General features: G+C 40.0%; 1 protein-coding gene across 3 annotated transcripts in view; it reads right to left on the reverse strand.

Moving 5' to 3' along the window:
* RNF115 (ring finger protein 115) overlaps nucleotides 1–15,313 on the reverse strand; it is an 83,764-nt gene extending 68,451 nt beyond the window's left edge. Inside the window, exon 1 of one of the 3 annotated variants that reach the window (XM_043576057.1) lies at nucleotides 15,212–15,313. In XM_043576057.1, the coding sequence (XP_043431992.1) occupies nucleotides 15,212–15,313 (102 nt within the window). Of the gene's footprint in view, nucleotides 1–13,660; nucleotides 13,805–15,211 lie in introns of those variants that run through there. The other 2 variants (XM_043576058.1, XM_043576056.1) reach the window with 2 other exon arrangements.
* Nucleotides 15,314–15,464: the final 151 nt, after the last annotated feature.

Here is a 15,464-nt window from a genome sequence, read left to right on the forward strand (position 1 = left end):
CTTATGGTCTTACTCCCTAAGAACAGTAACATACACAACTTTCACCATTTTGTTCTTTCATTCCAGGCCATGACTGAACATTGACATTATCGGGGACTCCAAACAGGAGTGGTACGTATAATCAACCAACCTTCTTTAGTGCATTGTATAACAAGGCAGAAAATCAGGTCACAGAACAAAACGTTACTTAATAAAAGCTTGATCAGATGAACAAGAAGCCAAATTTTCTAAGAAAAAAACAGACTAAACTACAAAAATTACCAGAGGAAAAGTTAAGTTCATAAAACACAATATAACCACAATAGATTTAGTTATAATGTTCTTTGCTCACACTAAAGGCAGCAAGAACAACCCAGTGGCATAGATATAAAATGGTAAATGACCCAAAAAGTTTGTCTTTAGCTCTGATGTGTACCACCAGTTTGGAGGACAACATTTATCTTCCTGCATTCAGCTTAGGCTGATAGAATCTTCTTACATAAACTGAAAACATTTATTCTCCCAGAAAATACATTTGAAGCTCTACATTCCAAGCATGGTGCAGAAATAAAAGCATGCTTAGTAGAGAAAGAAAAATAACTTGGTATTAAAAACTACTGAAATGATGTACAAAGTGTATGTTCTAATGAAATCATACTTAAGGAAGTAAAGGCCCATAAAACAAACTTCTCTGAATATCCTAATATTTGGTTACTTAGCCTCAAAATAAGAACTGAGCAATATTTCAGAAGAGCCTCAGTGGTTAAAAGCAGTGAATCTGAAGCTTAAACAAAACTGGACTAGAAGCACAAAGAAACAAACCAACTGTGTGATGTTGGGCAAGTCACACTTCATCAATGAAATAGTATCCAGAACATAACATTTTCAACAAATTGTAGATTCTAATAAATTCCTCTCAGCAATTTTAACGTGGAACATTTCCCAAACCATGTAGTCTATAAAGTCTATAAAGAAAAAGAAAAAACATCTGGAAAAGGCTGGATTAAATAATATTATTAAGTGTGTTGCTTCACTGAATGATTTTTCAGAACCATTAATATGCCACTCTGTGTCAGAAAAGGGGAAATGGAGGAATGGAGACAAGACGATGATTCAGTATGTAGCATTTTACCAGGATTCTGAATGCACGGTTAAGTCTCCAGGCACACAGTTTTGAGAAACACTGACTTAGACTGATTTCCAGATTTTGAGATTCCATAAAGCAGTTCAATTTTAAAACTGGAAAGTTAAGAACTCACACCCAGGACTGTCAACTTTTCTATTTTGCCAAGTAAAATCATTTTTAAAAAATCATCAGCTACTATCACTGTCATTTCATTTTAAAAGTATCAATTTAGGGGCGCCTGGGTGGCTCAGTCGGGTAAGTGTCCCACTTCAGCTCAGGTCATGGTCTCATGCATGGTTCGTGAGTTCAAGCCCTGCGTCGGGCTCTGTGCTGACAGCTAGGAGCCTGGAGCCTGCTACAGATTCTGTGTCTCCCTCTCTCTCTGCCCCTACCCCACTCACGTTCTCTCTCAAAAATAAACATTTAGAAAATTTTAAAAAATAAATAAAACTATCAATTTAAAACTAAAAATATAGGAATAAAGATTTATAATTTTTAATTTAACATTTATTTATTTTTGAGAGACAGAGAGAGAGAGATAGAGCACAGTAGAGGAGGGGCAGGGAGAGAGGGAGACACAGAAACCAAAGTAGACTCCCAGCTCTGAGCTGTCAGCACAGAGCCCAACACGGGGCTCCAACCCACAAACCGCGAGATAATGACCTGAGCTGAAGTCGGATGCTTAACCACTGAGCCATCCAGGCACCCCAGGAATAAAGATTTAGATTACATTTAAAAAAATTTTTTTTAACGTTTATTTATTTTTGAGACAGAGAGAGACAGAGCATGAATGGGGGAGGGTCAGAGAAAGGGAGACACAGAATCCGAAACAGGCTCCAGGCTCTGAGCCATCAGCACAGAGCCTGACGCGGGGCTCGAACTCACGGACCGCGAGATCATGACCTGAGCCGTTTAACCAACTGAGCCATCCAGGCGCCCCTAGATTACGTTTTTAAAAGATTTTAAAAAATATTTTTAAGATTAAAGATTTTTTAAAAGATTTTAGATTACATTAAATAAGAGACTTTTAAATAAAATAATTTAGCACTGCCCTCCTTTCTACCATGTACCCACAGCAATCCCAGAACCTCTGATGCAGACCTCTTTATCAAAATATAATAGTGAAGACACTCCATCAATGAGATAAGAGAACTTTACAAATATGATCAATTTACTACAGGAAATATCCTAGGACAGGAAATATCACATACAAACTGGTTGATAAAAGTAGTCATTGACCTTTAGAAAGTAAGAAAATAATGAGTTAACTGAAGAACTTTAAAAATAAAAGAAACAAAGGCGCCTGGGTGGCTCAGTCGGTAAAGCGTCCGACTTCGGCTCAAGTCATGATCTCGCAGTTTGTGAGTTCAAGCCCCGCATTGGGCTCCGTGCTGACAGCTCAGAGCCTGGAACCTGCCTCAGATTCTGTATTTCTCCTCTCTGCCCCTCCCATGCTCATGCTCTGTCTCTCTCTGTCTCCCAATAAATAAACATTAAAAAAATTTTTTCTTCTTAATACAAGAAACAAAGATTTTATAAAATAGTCCTAATAAAGAAATTATCCCAGGCCAAATTTACCTGTCACTGAATCAAAAGTCTTCAAAAAGGTTTTACTTTATTCAATCAACATTACCAGCATTAAGATGTGTTCTGTTTCATTTAACAAAGAAAAATCTTGGCATTGCTTTATATTATGATGTCCTCAATCCTAACATTTTCAAGATTGTTCATTATCATAAAACAAGAGAACATAGCTTATAGCTTACAAAGGAGATTCAATTCAGAAGTAAAATCTTTATCCCAGTAAGAATAATTCAGTGGATATCACATGATCTAAGTGGAAAAATTACAGAACAAAATTCCTTCACACAAAATCCCAAAATACCCAAAAGCTCAAATCACTAAACCACAGAGAGGAATAAACAACTGCTTCATTTTACAAGCAAGGAAAATTAAGGCTCTTGAAAGATTCAGTAATTTGTTTAAAGGTTAAAATAAAACCTTTTTCCCCCACAGTGCTATAATATTTTTTACACATAAGTTAAACCACTTATAGAAAGGTGTGATAACAGTTGTAAAAGGAGAACTAATGAATGGTTAGTTCTATAGTTTACACCAGTTTGTTTATTCTGAAAACCCTATCCTTTTAAACAGATCTCGGACCTAAAATGGGCAAAAACACATTTGCTCTAATCTTAAGATATCTACCTTATTTTAATCTTTAAACATAAAGTCAAAGGGAGGAGGAAATATTTAAATCCTAATTCCACTACTCACTTATCCCAACATTTTATGAATTTCCTTACTTCTGGACACAGTCTTCCTAGTACAGCTCTGAAAATATAGTAGGCACCAATGAATAGTTCTTGAATGAATGCAAATAGAGTACTGCCATTACTGCATGATATAGTGCCTATATATTTTGATGTTATTATCAAACACAAACCAATTTCTAAGTGATATTCTTCACAGAATATACGTGTAGTCTCAAAGAAAACATCCAAACTCGGGGCGCCTCAGCAGGTTAAGCATCGACTTCAGCTCAGGTTATGATCTCACGGTTCGTGGGTTCAAGCCCCGTGTCAGGCTTTGTGCTGACAGCTCGGAGCCTGGAGCCTTCTTCAGATTCTGTGTCTCCCTCTCTCTCTGCCCTTCTCCCACTTGTGCTCTGTCTCTGTTTCTCAAAAATAAACATTAAAACAAAAAAAATTTTTTGAAAATATCCAGACTCAATTACACTCAGGAAGAGAATCAGACATACTTCCCTTTTATTTTATAGCAATAGTGTTACAAGATGATAAACCTATCTATTGGACTTATTAAAAACCATGGGAATTCTCAATCTGCTCATCTTTTATTTTTTAAGATTTTTTTTTTTAAGTTTATTTATTTTGAGACAGAGAGCATGTAGGGAAGGGGCAGACAGAGAGGGAGAGACAGAACCCCAAGCAGGCTCCGCATAGACAGTGAGGAGCCCAATGCAGGGCTCGAACTCACCAATCATGAAATCGTGACCTGACCTGAAATCAAGAGTCGGATGCTTAACTGACTGAGCCACCCAGGCACCCCTTAAGATTTTATTTTTAAATAGTCTCTACATCCAATGTGAGGCTCAAACCCACAACCCCGAGATCAAGAGTCACACACTCCACCAAGTGATCCAGGCACCCCTCAATCTGCTCATCTTATATTGACCATATGTTAAAAAGAATGCCAATATAATCTTAAAACAAGTCTCCCTCATTGAATCAGCACCTACACTTGACGCAGAATAACCAGTAATTTTAGTGATTGGTAAGGTTGAAAAATTTAGGGAATTCAACACTTTAATGATTCTCACTTATAAACATTACCTTCGACGACTTTTTAACCTAAAACATGCAAATTAAAACTAGCAGTGAAAATTAATTTGCTGAATTTTCTATTTACATGTTATTAAACAAAAAGTAATTATACCATTATAGTTTTCATACTACATCAACAATCAAAATTAACCACAATTTTTTCAAACCAACAGGCTTAAGGTACAAAATTTCTATTCCTCAAACTAACTTATCTTAACCAGGAATACTAATGCCTCTAAACATTCAACAGTGACCATAACAAGATCAGAATGTAACAGCTGACACTACAGATGAAAATCAGAGAACCAATCAGCTTAATAACTTTGAGAATAAAGTACCTCACACTACCACTTAAATCACAGAAGATTCACTAGAAGCAGCTAAATTCCATTCAACAAATTCCGTGACAAATAATTACTAAAGGGCATCTGGTGGCTCAGTGAGTTAGGCATCTGAACCTTGATGTGGGCTCAGGTCATGACCTCAGAGAGCAGCATCCAGACCCACACAATGTGGCATCCAGCCCCAAATCAGGCTCTGTGCTGACAGTATGCAGCCTGCTTGGGATTCTCTCTCTCCGTCTGTCTCTGCCCCTTCCCCACTTGTGCTTGCTCACACACCCTCTCTCTCAAAATAAATAAATAAACCTTAAAAAAAGGCCAATCAGCTATTCATATGTATGGTAGGTAACTATGGGAAGTTCTTCTGTTTATAGCTGTCAGATATAAAAACAAAGCTACATTCAAAAAAACAAGAGGCTCAACTCTGCCCTCCCCCTAACTAATGGTAAGTAGTCCGTTAGACCGCTGCTTTGAGTCAAACTTTTATTCATTAGTTGACACGTCTGTGCTCTGTTTTAGGGTATTTTATGAACATTAGTATCCCCATGATTTTCAACATGTACACAAAAGCAGAGAGTAGTAAAAAGAAAAGGCCTACAATTACAATTCCTTCATTCAACAAATACTTACTGAATGAATACTACGCACCAGGCACTGTTCTAACCACTGATGAACAAGGAAGCAGCAATATCAACAGTGGTGAGGAAAAGAGAAATCTAAAGGTATAAATGAAGAATTGTCTAAAAGTAAACCAAATCTAAAGGACAAACGCTGAATCTTTCAACATGTAGAAAATATTGCACTAACATAGGAAATTATAAGCAAAAGAAAAGTAGAGTAAGTGATAAAATGGGAAAATGTTTTCCTGTATGACTAGAAGGCATCCCAATGAGGGATCATCTAGGGGACATTTCGAATATCTATTGAAGTGTTTCAGCTGTCAGAGCATTTAAAAAATGCTACTGACATTTAATGGATAAGAGGCAGGAAAACATAGGAAACTGCAGCACAAATATTTTTATTCTCAAACTTCATATGGATAGTTAAGGAGATTAAAAAAACATCTTTATGAAAGCCTAGGTCCTACTTCCATTCTATATATAAACACCAAGTCTTTCTGCATAATTTTAATATGCATTAAATGTCCAGAAAAACAACAACTGAGTAAAAGCAGAGAAAGATATACTTTATTTGGGCCTTTTCTAAGAATTGCTCACCATTCTGGTGGTTTGCATATCATGGTATTAAAGTTGCAAATACTCTTGGGGCACCTGAGTGGCTCAGTTGGTTAAGCATCCGACTTTGGCTCAGGTCATGATCTCACAGTTCTTGAGTTCCAGCCCTGATGGGGCTCTGTGCTGACAGCTCAGGGCCTGGAGACTGCTTTAGATTCTTTGTCTTCCTCTCTCTTTGCCCCTCCCCTGCTTGCTTGTGCTCTCTCTCTCAAAAATAAACGTTAAAAAAAATTAAAGTTGCAAATATTTTAAAAAATTTTTAACGTTTATTTATTTTTGAGAGACAGAGAATGAGTGGGAGAGGGGCAGAGAGAGAGGGAGACACAGAATTCGAAGCAGGCTCCAGGCTTTGAACCGTCAGTAGAGAGCCCCATGCGGGGCTCGAACCCACCAACCATGAGATCATGGCCTAAGTCAGAAGATCAACCGACTGAGCCACCCAGGTGCCCCACAAATATTCTTTTAACAGTCTACTCAGGTAGTTGTTACGTCTACGTTTGGTGCCAACATCCAGTATATTATACATACCTTCATTATGGACAGCTGAGTACTTACATACTGAAATATGTATCATTTTATCATGAATTGTTTTCTTTTTATTTATCCTTTATCTTACAATAAGAAAATTATTTTATCTTTTTAAAAACTGTATGTGTAGGAAATTGTACTATATGAATTTCATTTCATTAAAGAGAGCATTTCAAAATATTTATTATCAAAAGAGGGCACTGAGTCTGATAGGTTTGAGAACCACGAGGCTAGAAGATCAGCATCACTGTAGGATACCTGCAGATCTCAGTTAACCCAGAAAGAGGTAGAAAAGGGCATGTAACTATGAAATGTTCTCTTTCTTTTGAGAATATATATTCGAAGCATGGTGAAAAGTAAACATAATGGAATCTTTATTGGAAGATGGTTCTCTAGGTTTAAAGTCATTTCAAATCTAGACAACATCAGAGTGAGTGACAAAGAGGTGAATACAGGATACACTGTCTATAAGAACTTCTCTGTGACACTTGCTGAAATTGTCAAGGAGAGAGATGACCCACCTTAACAGATTTTCAAGGAAAACAAAACTAACTGGCCTATTCGGAAAAAGAGGCTGCACAATCTATTTAACATGCAAGAAAAGTATGCTCGGTTTAAATCATGAGAACCAATTCATTTCTTTTTTTTTTTAATGTTTATATATTTATTTATTTTGAGAGAGAGCACTTGCACATGCATGCGAGCACACTCAGAGAAGGGGCAGAGAGACAAAGAGGGAGACAGAGAATGTCAGGTAGGCTCCATGCTCATAGTGCAGAGCCCCACATGGGGCTGTATCTCATGAACCTGAAGATCATGACTTGAGCTGAAATCAAGAGTCAGAGGAGGGGTGGGCCTGGGTGGCTTAGTCAGTTAAGCATCTGACTTTGGCTCAGGTCATGATCTCATGGTGAGTTCAAGCCCCATATAAGGCTCTGTGCTGTCAGGGCAGAGCCTGCTTCAGATTGTCTCTCTCCCTCTCTCTCTCCGCCCCTCCCCCCGCACACAATTTCTCCCTCTCTCTGTCTCTCTCAAAAATAAATGAATAAACTTTAAAAAAAAAAAAAAAAAGGAGTCAGACGCTTAACTGACTGAGACACCCAGGCGCCCCCAGAACCAATTCACTTCTATTTGATATACATGCACCTGCAGACCTCTAAGGAATTCTGACTTGCTAACAGCTGAACTTAAAAAAAAGGATTTAAAAATCTTTCAGAATCTAACCTAAACTTCTGTAAGTGAAACTGTGAGAAGAACTACCCAAAATGTTTCTACTAAGGGGCACCTGAGTGGCTCAGTTGGATAATCATCAGATTCTTGACTTTGGTTCAGGTCATGATCCCAGAGTCATGGGATCAAGCCCCCACCCACACTCCCATCGGCTCTGCACTGAATGCTCAGAGCCTGCTTGGGATTCTCTCTCTCTCCTCTCTCTCTCTCTCTCCCCCTCCCCTGCTCAGGCAAGCTCTCTCCCAAAATAAACATATTTTTTAAAAAACATTTATACTATGGTAGGGTCCTATTTCTCCACGAATAACTATTGCTCATTCCTATACTACCTTTCAATCCAAGACTACATACCTCCATTTCTCTGAATGCTCAGGCTTCCAAGAAGCACATACCAATATTATTTTACAGTCGTATATATGAAGGTAAACTGAGAGGGTCTGGTGTTTCAGCTGTGGTCAGCTGAGTGAATTAGTATCAGAACAAGGATTGATAATTCAATTCACCCTCTCTGCCAAGAGTTTAAAGACAGTAAAAGTTTAGGGGCACCTGTATGTCTCAATCAGTTGAGCGTCCGACTCTTGTGTTGGCTCAGGTCATGATCTCAACGGTTTAGTGAGTTCAAGCCCCACATCAGGCTCTTCTCTGGCATCATGGAACCTGCTTGGGATTCGATCCCTTTTCCTCTCTGCCCCTCCCCCACTCACACTGTCTCAGTCTCTCTCAAAAAAAAAAAAAAAAAAAAAGACACTAGACGTTTAAACACAAAATCTCCTGAGCTCATAAAACTTCTAAGAGAGCTGTAAGAGAATGAGAGAAATTAAAACTTGAATGGTGGTAAGATGAGCTATAAAGAACCTAAAAGTTAGGCTTGTTGTCTGCTTTTTGCTTTGTTTTCAAACTGGAATTTCCAGGTGTCTTACTAAGTTACAAGTCGTGTTACTACCTCAATTAATTCCCAACTGACAAAAAATGTGGATACTTTTCTTTTAGAAGTTACCCTACAGTGTGTAACTTGAGAGGAGTAATCCAATTCCTCTGGTCTCAGTAACCACAAGGAGAGAAAGTGACCCCAACAGATACAGCTATAATGGAACAGCAGTCACTAACTGCTGTCCTAAATAATCCCTGTCATCAGGGCTTTGGCTAAAATTATATGGTCTCAATTATCTTACTGAAAATTCTCATCAGGATCCTAAAATTAGGGAGAAAAAAAAGCCACATCACAACAAAACCGTAAGCACCATGGACACAAGAAGACAATCTCTTTATCCTTCTACACCATGGTTCTTCAACCTCCGCTCTCTTGCCATTTTGGGCCTAATAATTCTTTGTTGTAGGGAGCTGTCCTGTGCACAGCATGTTAGCAGCATCCCAAGCCTCTATCCACTAGATGCCAGGAACAACTCTCCCCCTCTCTGCAATTGTGACAACCAAAAATGTCAATAGACACTGCCAAATGTTCTCCTGGGAGGCAAAACTGCTCCCAGTTGAGAATCACTGCTTTACACTGTCTCCTTTATTGCTCATTATTAAACTGTGAAGAGATTAAAAAGAAGTCAGCATGGAACGTCTGGACGGCTCACTAGGTTAAGCATCAGACACTTGATTTCAGCTCAGGTCATGATCTCACTGATTGGTTTGTGAGTTGGAGCCCCACCTCTGGCCTGCACTGACAGCATGGAGCCTGCTTAGAATTCTCTCCCTCTCTCCCTCTCTCTCCCCCTCTCTCACATGGGCTCTGGCACATACTCTCTCTCAAAATAAATAAATCAACTTAAGAAAAAGAGAAGGAAGTCAGCAGTCATAGGCTTATTCTTAGACCCCTTCTAATTTGAGTATATATAAAGAATTAGAAGCAATCCACACCTTCTTTCCTCTTCGAAATAATATGACTACAGCATTTTCTCCCTGAGTGTACATAAAGGTCATAAAAAGCCAAGTAAACATAAAGAAACACAAAGTATTAGAATCCAGTTGGTACTTCCCAAAAAAGTACAAGGGATTTTATCTGCAGTAAGTTTAATATTTTTGTTTCTCCTCATACTGAAAAAAATCCCAAGATTTCCCCAGTATATACATGTCTACATATCAGTAGAATTTCAATGCCAGAACTAGCCTTCTACTTATAAGAATACGTATTTCTTATTTCTAGATCCTGGCAGGGACTATATTTACTGACACTGTATACTGAAACTTCACATGGTAGTATCTTATAGCACTGGCACCTTTTTGATAAAGACCTCAGAACACTAAAGCCACTACTTTTAAAATATTGGGTATTCAACTTATCATTCAAGCAATATTTATAAGCAACTGCTACATAGTACTAGATAATCAAGCAGACTTTTTAGCTGGTGAGTCACCAATAGCAGAATCCAAGATATCTAGTAATTAAAACTTCACAGGGGACCTGGGTGGCTCAGTCAGTTGAGCGACGACTCTTGATTTCAGTTCAGGTCACAATCTCATGGTTCACAGGATGGAGCCCCCAGTGGGGCTCTGTGCTGACAGCACAGAGCCCGCTTTGGATTCTCTCCCCCCCTCTCTCTGCCCCTCCCCCCACGTGCACATGCATATGCACACATGCTCTCAAAATAAATACTTAGAAATAAAATAAAATAAAATAAAATAAAATAAAATAAAATAAAATAAATATAACCTCTCAGGGGCATCTGGGTGGCTCAGCTGGTTAACTGTCTGACTCTTGATTTCAGCTCAAGTCATGATCTCATGGTTCATGGGTTCAAGCCCTGCGTAGGGCTCCACACTGACAGCAGGGAGCCTGCTTGGGATTCTCTCTCTCCCTCTCTGACCCTTCCCCAATCTCTCTCAAAAATAAATAAACTTATAAAAATAAAAAAATAAAAATAAAACCTCTCTGGCCCAGCTCGTATCACTAAATTCCTTTCCAAAGTTCGGTAACACTACTAACATTACATGGACACTGCTCTGGGATCTTTGTATGAATCATGCAACTTAAATAGCAAAGTCAGTAGGCTTAGAGTTTTAAGAGTCACAAAATCTTTAAGAAATGTACTTTAAAAAAATTTTTTTTTAATTAAAACAAGAACTGTACTCTTTAGCTACTCTTATTATGGAGTGGTTAGAAAGTTTTCCTGTATTAGAGTTATTATAAGCACACAACGATAATCCCTCGTATAGTACCTGGTAAAGAACCAAAGAAGGTAACATTACTTATTGACAAGAATGACATTTTATTAGAGCAAAGGTGATATAATAAGGAGATGTGAGAGAAGCCTGTTAGTTCCTTCAGGCAGAGTCTCAGAGGGAATACACTGGCAGTCCTTAATTAGACTGGTCTCTTTCCGGATTTGGATACTCTGATCTCCATAAAACACTTAAGAAACACCCTCATTTCATCAATACCAAAAGGAGTTTACTCTGCATATGATTTCTCTCACCTGTTTAATGAAAACCCTACCAGATTCCATCTCAGGTAATATTGTCTGGCCTTGATTTAAAAGAGGGGCAGGGTAATGTGCAGATGGAATGACACCTTTACATTCCATGACACAGCCCTATATGGTACTACTCAGTCATCCCTCAATGTAGCATAGTATCCCCATTAGTCTCAGCTTCACGTTGTCTCTTGATAGGACATCAGGTGAGGTAGAAGCTTCTGCTGTGACTTGAAAATAATTTTAAATTACCCAAAAATACACAATGCCACTTACCCAATCATATGTAAACTTGAAACCTTAAAGGCTTTAAACCATATAATCAAATTCTCTTATTTTAAAATCCAAATTTCACTGAAATTATTTTCACTGTAAACAGGGAAATACTTTTCAGTAAGAGAAGTTCCTAAATCCATAGTCACTTCTAGAATAGAGACTCTTTGATGAAGTCTAACGATAACAGTACCATTGAATATATTTTCATTCTAAAATTCTCTTTTATTTCTCCTCATTTCTTTGTATCTTTTTTCTAAACGAATCTTTTCTTCTCTTATCTGGGAGTATCCAAACCAAAGACACACAAAGCTAAAATGGATGGAACAGGGTTAGCAGGAAGACGTGTTATTTCACCAAATTTATTCAACTAAATTTGGTTTAACCTATAGAGCATTAGGCATACTCCAATCTCTCTCAGACGTTATCACCAAAATTATTTTAATACAGACATTAAAGTTAGCTGGGCTCATGAATCTTTCATAGTAGTAGGTCTGACAAGAAAAACAATAAACAAAAACCTAAGGGGAGTTTCAGGGCTAAACCGTTTGGGTAAGCTATTGCTATTACCTGCACACACTTCCAAATGAATCGAAGTTCTGTACCCTAGGGGCACCTGGGTGGCTCTGTCGGTTAAACATCCGACTTTGGCTCAGGTCATGATCTCACAGTCTGTGGATTCGAACCCCACATCCGGTTCTGAGCTGTCAGCACAACTACTTAAGATTCTGTGTGTGTCTCTCTCTCTGTCCCTCCCCCAACTCATGCTATCTCTCTCTCAAAAATAAATAAATATTAAAAAAAATTATTTTAAAGAAATTCTATACCCTGGAAATTGGGGAAGGCAAAAGAAATGAGTTCCAAAACCTTGCAACTCAGTCCCACTGAACACCATTATGATTCTACAGGGTGAATAAATTGGCAAGAGATGAGGTGGTTCTGAAGCAGGCCTTCTTCCCACTGACTGGGTCAAGAAACCCACCTAGCACTAGCTCATTAAAAGCTGACAATAAAACTCAATAGTCCACTTCTGGTGTTCAGAAAGGACAGCACTCAGGGATGACTGTTCTTGTGATCCAACTAGCACAAGAGTAAGTACCCTTTTGAGATGCAAACTAAATCTAGACAAAGAAGAGCTTTATTCCAGAAAACCTGGCTCTGTACACCCTCAGAAAGACATCTGGTTTCCCATAACATTCGTCCAGTTCAAGAAACAACGCATGCCGACTGTATGCTAAGTATTACAATGAAAGGAATCTCAAGTTTACATTAAAAAAATCACTTTTAAAAAACTTTTCAATGTTTTCCTATGTATATGGAAATCAGATCAGTGACTTACCAGTGTTTGAGTTGGTTTTTCAGTAGCAGAGTCAAGTTTGTACTGAATCAGATACTTACTGACCTGATCGTTCTTACAACCAACATGTTCAAGGTGACAGTCTAGGGTTAAGGATATAGAAAATAGCCAGGAAACAAGATGAAACTCGCTGGCTCATCTGTGAATCAAAACCATACCCCTGACTACACTGCACCTTTTTCTAAAAATGAATGACAACAATGATTTACTAAGCGTTTCTTCCTTCTTCCTCAATTTACTCTTTTCTACTGCAGTCCAGCTACTCTCCTCAATCTGAATTCTACCAATCCTTCAAAACTCAATCTAAATGCAATCTCAACTGTCGCTTCTTCCCTGACTTCACATCACCAACGCTCCCATATTCCCCTTCTCACTGAATTCTAAACCATGAACTATCCATCCTCATTCACCTATGTTGTTACTTTTTTCCATGTTTGTCTGGTCTTTCCAACAAAACTGTGAGGTCCTTAAGGGCAGGAACCATGTATTCCTTGGTACTGCCCCCAGGACTTTCAGCTGAGAAACTAATATGTACACCGGAAGTATTCAGTTATATTTAATTGCATTGGGTTTCAACTTACAAATAGTGTATGACAGAAAATAAATGAGACTAAAAAGTCATCGAACTAAGACTTAAAAAAACACCTACTAAGTCTTTCAAACTATCTCTTATCAAAAGCATGAAGTGGGGACTTGAGAAGAGAAGAAATTGTGGCAAGTTAGACTGTTTTCTCATTTTTAAAGGCAAACAGCAAACAGCACTTAAACACTGGAAGACCCCAATGTTCAACAAGGCATCACATTCAGCCTGTCACTGGTCACACATACCGGCTGAATCCCAGGCTCCCTCTCTGTGGTTAAGAGAGATTTCTGGAGGTGCTGGTGTCTGCTGGCAAAAAGAGAAAAAACAAAAACAAAAAACAAAAACAAGCAAAAAAGAAAAAAAAAACAAGGCATCGGCTCTTCTTAGCACTGAAATATGGCAAAAAGTGTGCACACGCATACACAACCCAATCAGCAAGCAAAAGTGAAATACCACATAGATGCAACTATGACCCTGGAGTTATAGGGGGTGGGGCAAAAACAGAGGGAAGAAAATGCCATAGAAGCCTGAAAAGTGCGAACTTTTAGGTGAAAAGGCTAAATACCCTTTAGGCCCTTAATACCCTTAATTCACTAGACTTCATTTGTTTCTAAGAAATAAGACAAGCAGACATACTTTAGCAGGCTTTCTCACAGACTGCATCGGAGACACTATAAACACGGAGGTGAGTCCTGATGTAGCCACCCTGTCTTAAGGCTGAACCTGCATACTGCCAAGGAAAAGAACGACCGTAACTGATTCTAAAGATGGCTGGCCAAGGGCAGAATTACCATTCATCCCTGTGGGTCCCCTTGCAGTAGCTTATAACCCAACCCAAAAGAGCTGGGTTTGAAGGGTTGTAGCCGGCTCGCCTGCTGCAGAAGCACATTCCTTACAATCACAGCACTACCTCTCTAGAGGCTAACAGACAGTCTGGCAGAAAACTGGTGAAAACCAATTTTATGTCAAAGGATGCAGTCCCCAGCATTCTGTCCTGGATCTTTTTATTAAGTAAATAGGCAGGATTGGAGAAGGGGACAAGTAAGGGAGGTGCTGCTATAAGACACGGGCAACAGGACAACCAAAATAACCAAGCTGCAACAATATGTCCTGCCTTCTTCCCAAAGCCATTCCCTTCAATAGTGACAGGGAGCACAGGCCGTCTGCAAGTCATTAGGACACTTGTTTTCACTTTCACAAGAACCTTGGAAACCAATGAAGAGCAAATCCCCCCTCACCTCCCCAGAGCTACCTTCCAACCCTCTTTTTCTCTCTGTGCTTGCTTCCTTCCTTCCCTAGGGACAACCGAATAGGGACAATCCTCAGCAATCCGCTATTTGGCTCCACTGGAGAAGGGGGAGGGGGGGATCTGGTTAAAAGTGGAAAAGGCCACAGAGGTAGATGAGAAACAACTGCAGAAAGAGTACCGAGAGGGGGAAAGAGAGGTCATCGTGGGAAGGAGACAAGGTGAAAAAGAGGGAAAGAAAATTGAAGGAAGAGTTGTCAGAGAACTTGCTAAGACAGACAAAAAAAATGGAGGGGAGAGGGTCAAGAGACGAGAGGAAGAGAGGGGCAGGTGGAGCATCCGAGCGGGCAAAGGGCTGGGCGGGAGCTCCGGAGCCGGGGCCGGGACGCCCGGGGTCTGTGACGAGCCACCGGAGAACAGTGAGCAGCGGGTATTTGGGAGACGGGTGTCAGAGGAATCCGGGCTGTGCAGGAAGCTTAAGACCCATTCGGGGACTTCGGGGCGAGGAATCCACGCGGAGGCCCAAGCGCAGAGGGCACGGGGCTCTTACCGGTAGTTTGGGGCTGACCTCGCCCTTGCAAAAGTGGCAGAAAAACCGGTGCGCGGCAACAGCGGCGCCCGCGCCCGCCCCGGCTGCCGAGGCCTCCGCCATCTTTCTCTTCCGCCGCGGCTGTCCGAGAGGGCAGCGGCCCGTCCCTCGTCAGGCCGCTACCTCCCGGCTGCGGTCGCCGCCTCGGCCGCCGCCGCTTCCTCAGGGCGGCCCGCAGCTCCAGCGCCCGCGTCGGTCACGTGAGTCCGCCGGG

The sequence above is a fragment of the Prionailurus bengalensis genome, chromosome C1, assembly GCF_016509475.1.
Source record: "Prionailurus bengalensis isolate Pbe53 chromosome C1, Fcat_Pben_1.1_paternal_pri, whole genome shotgun sequence".
Taxonomy (NCBI): domain Eukaryota; kingdom Metazoa; phylum Chordata; class Mammalia; order Carnivora; family Felidae; genus Prionailurus; species Prionailurus bengalensis.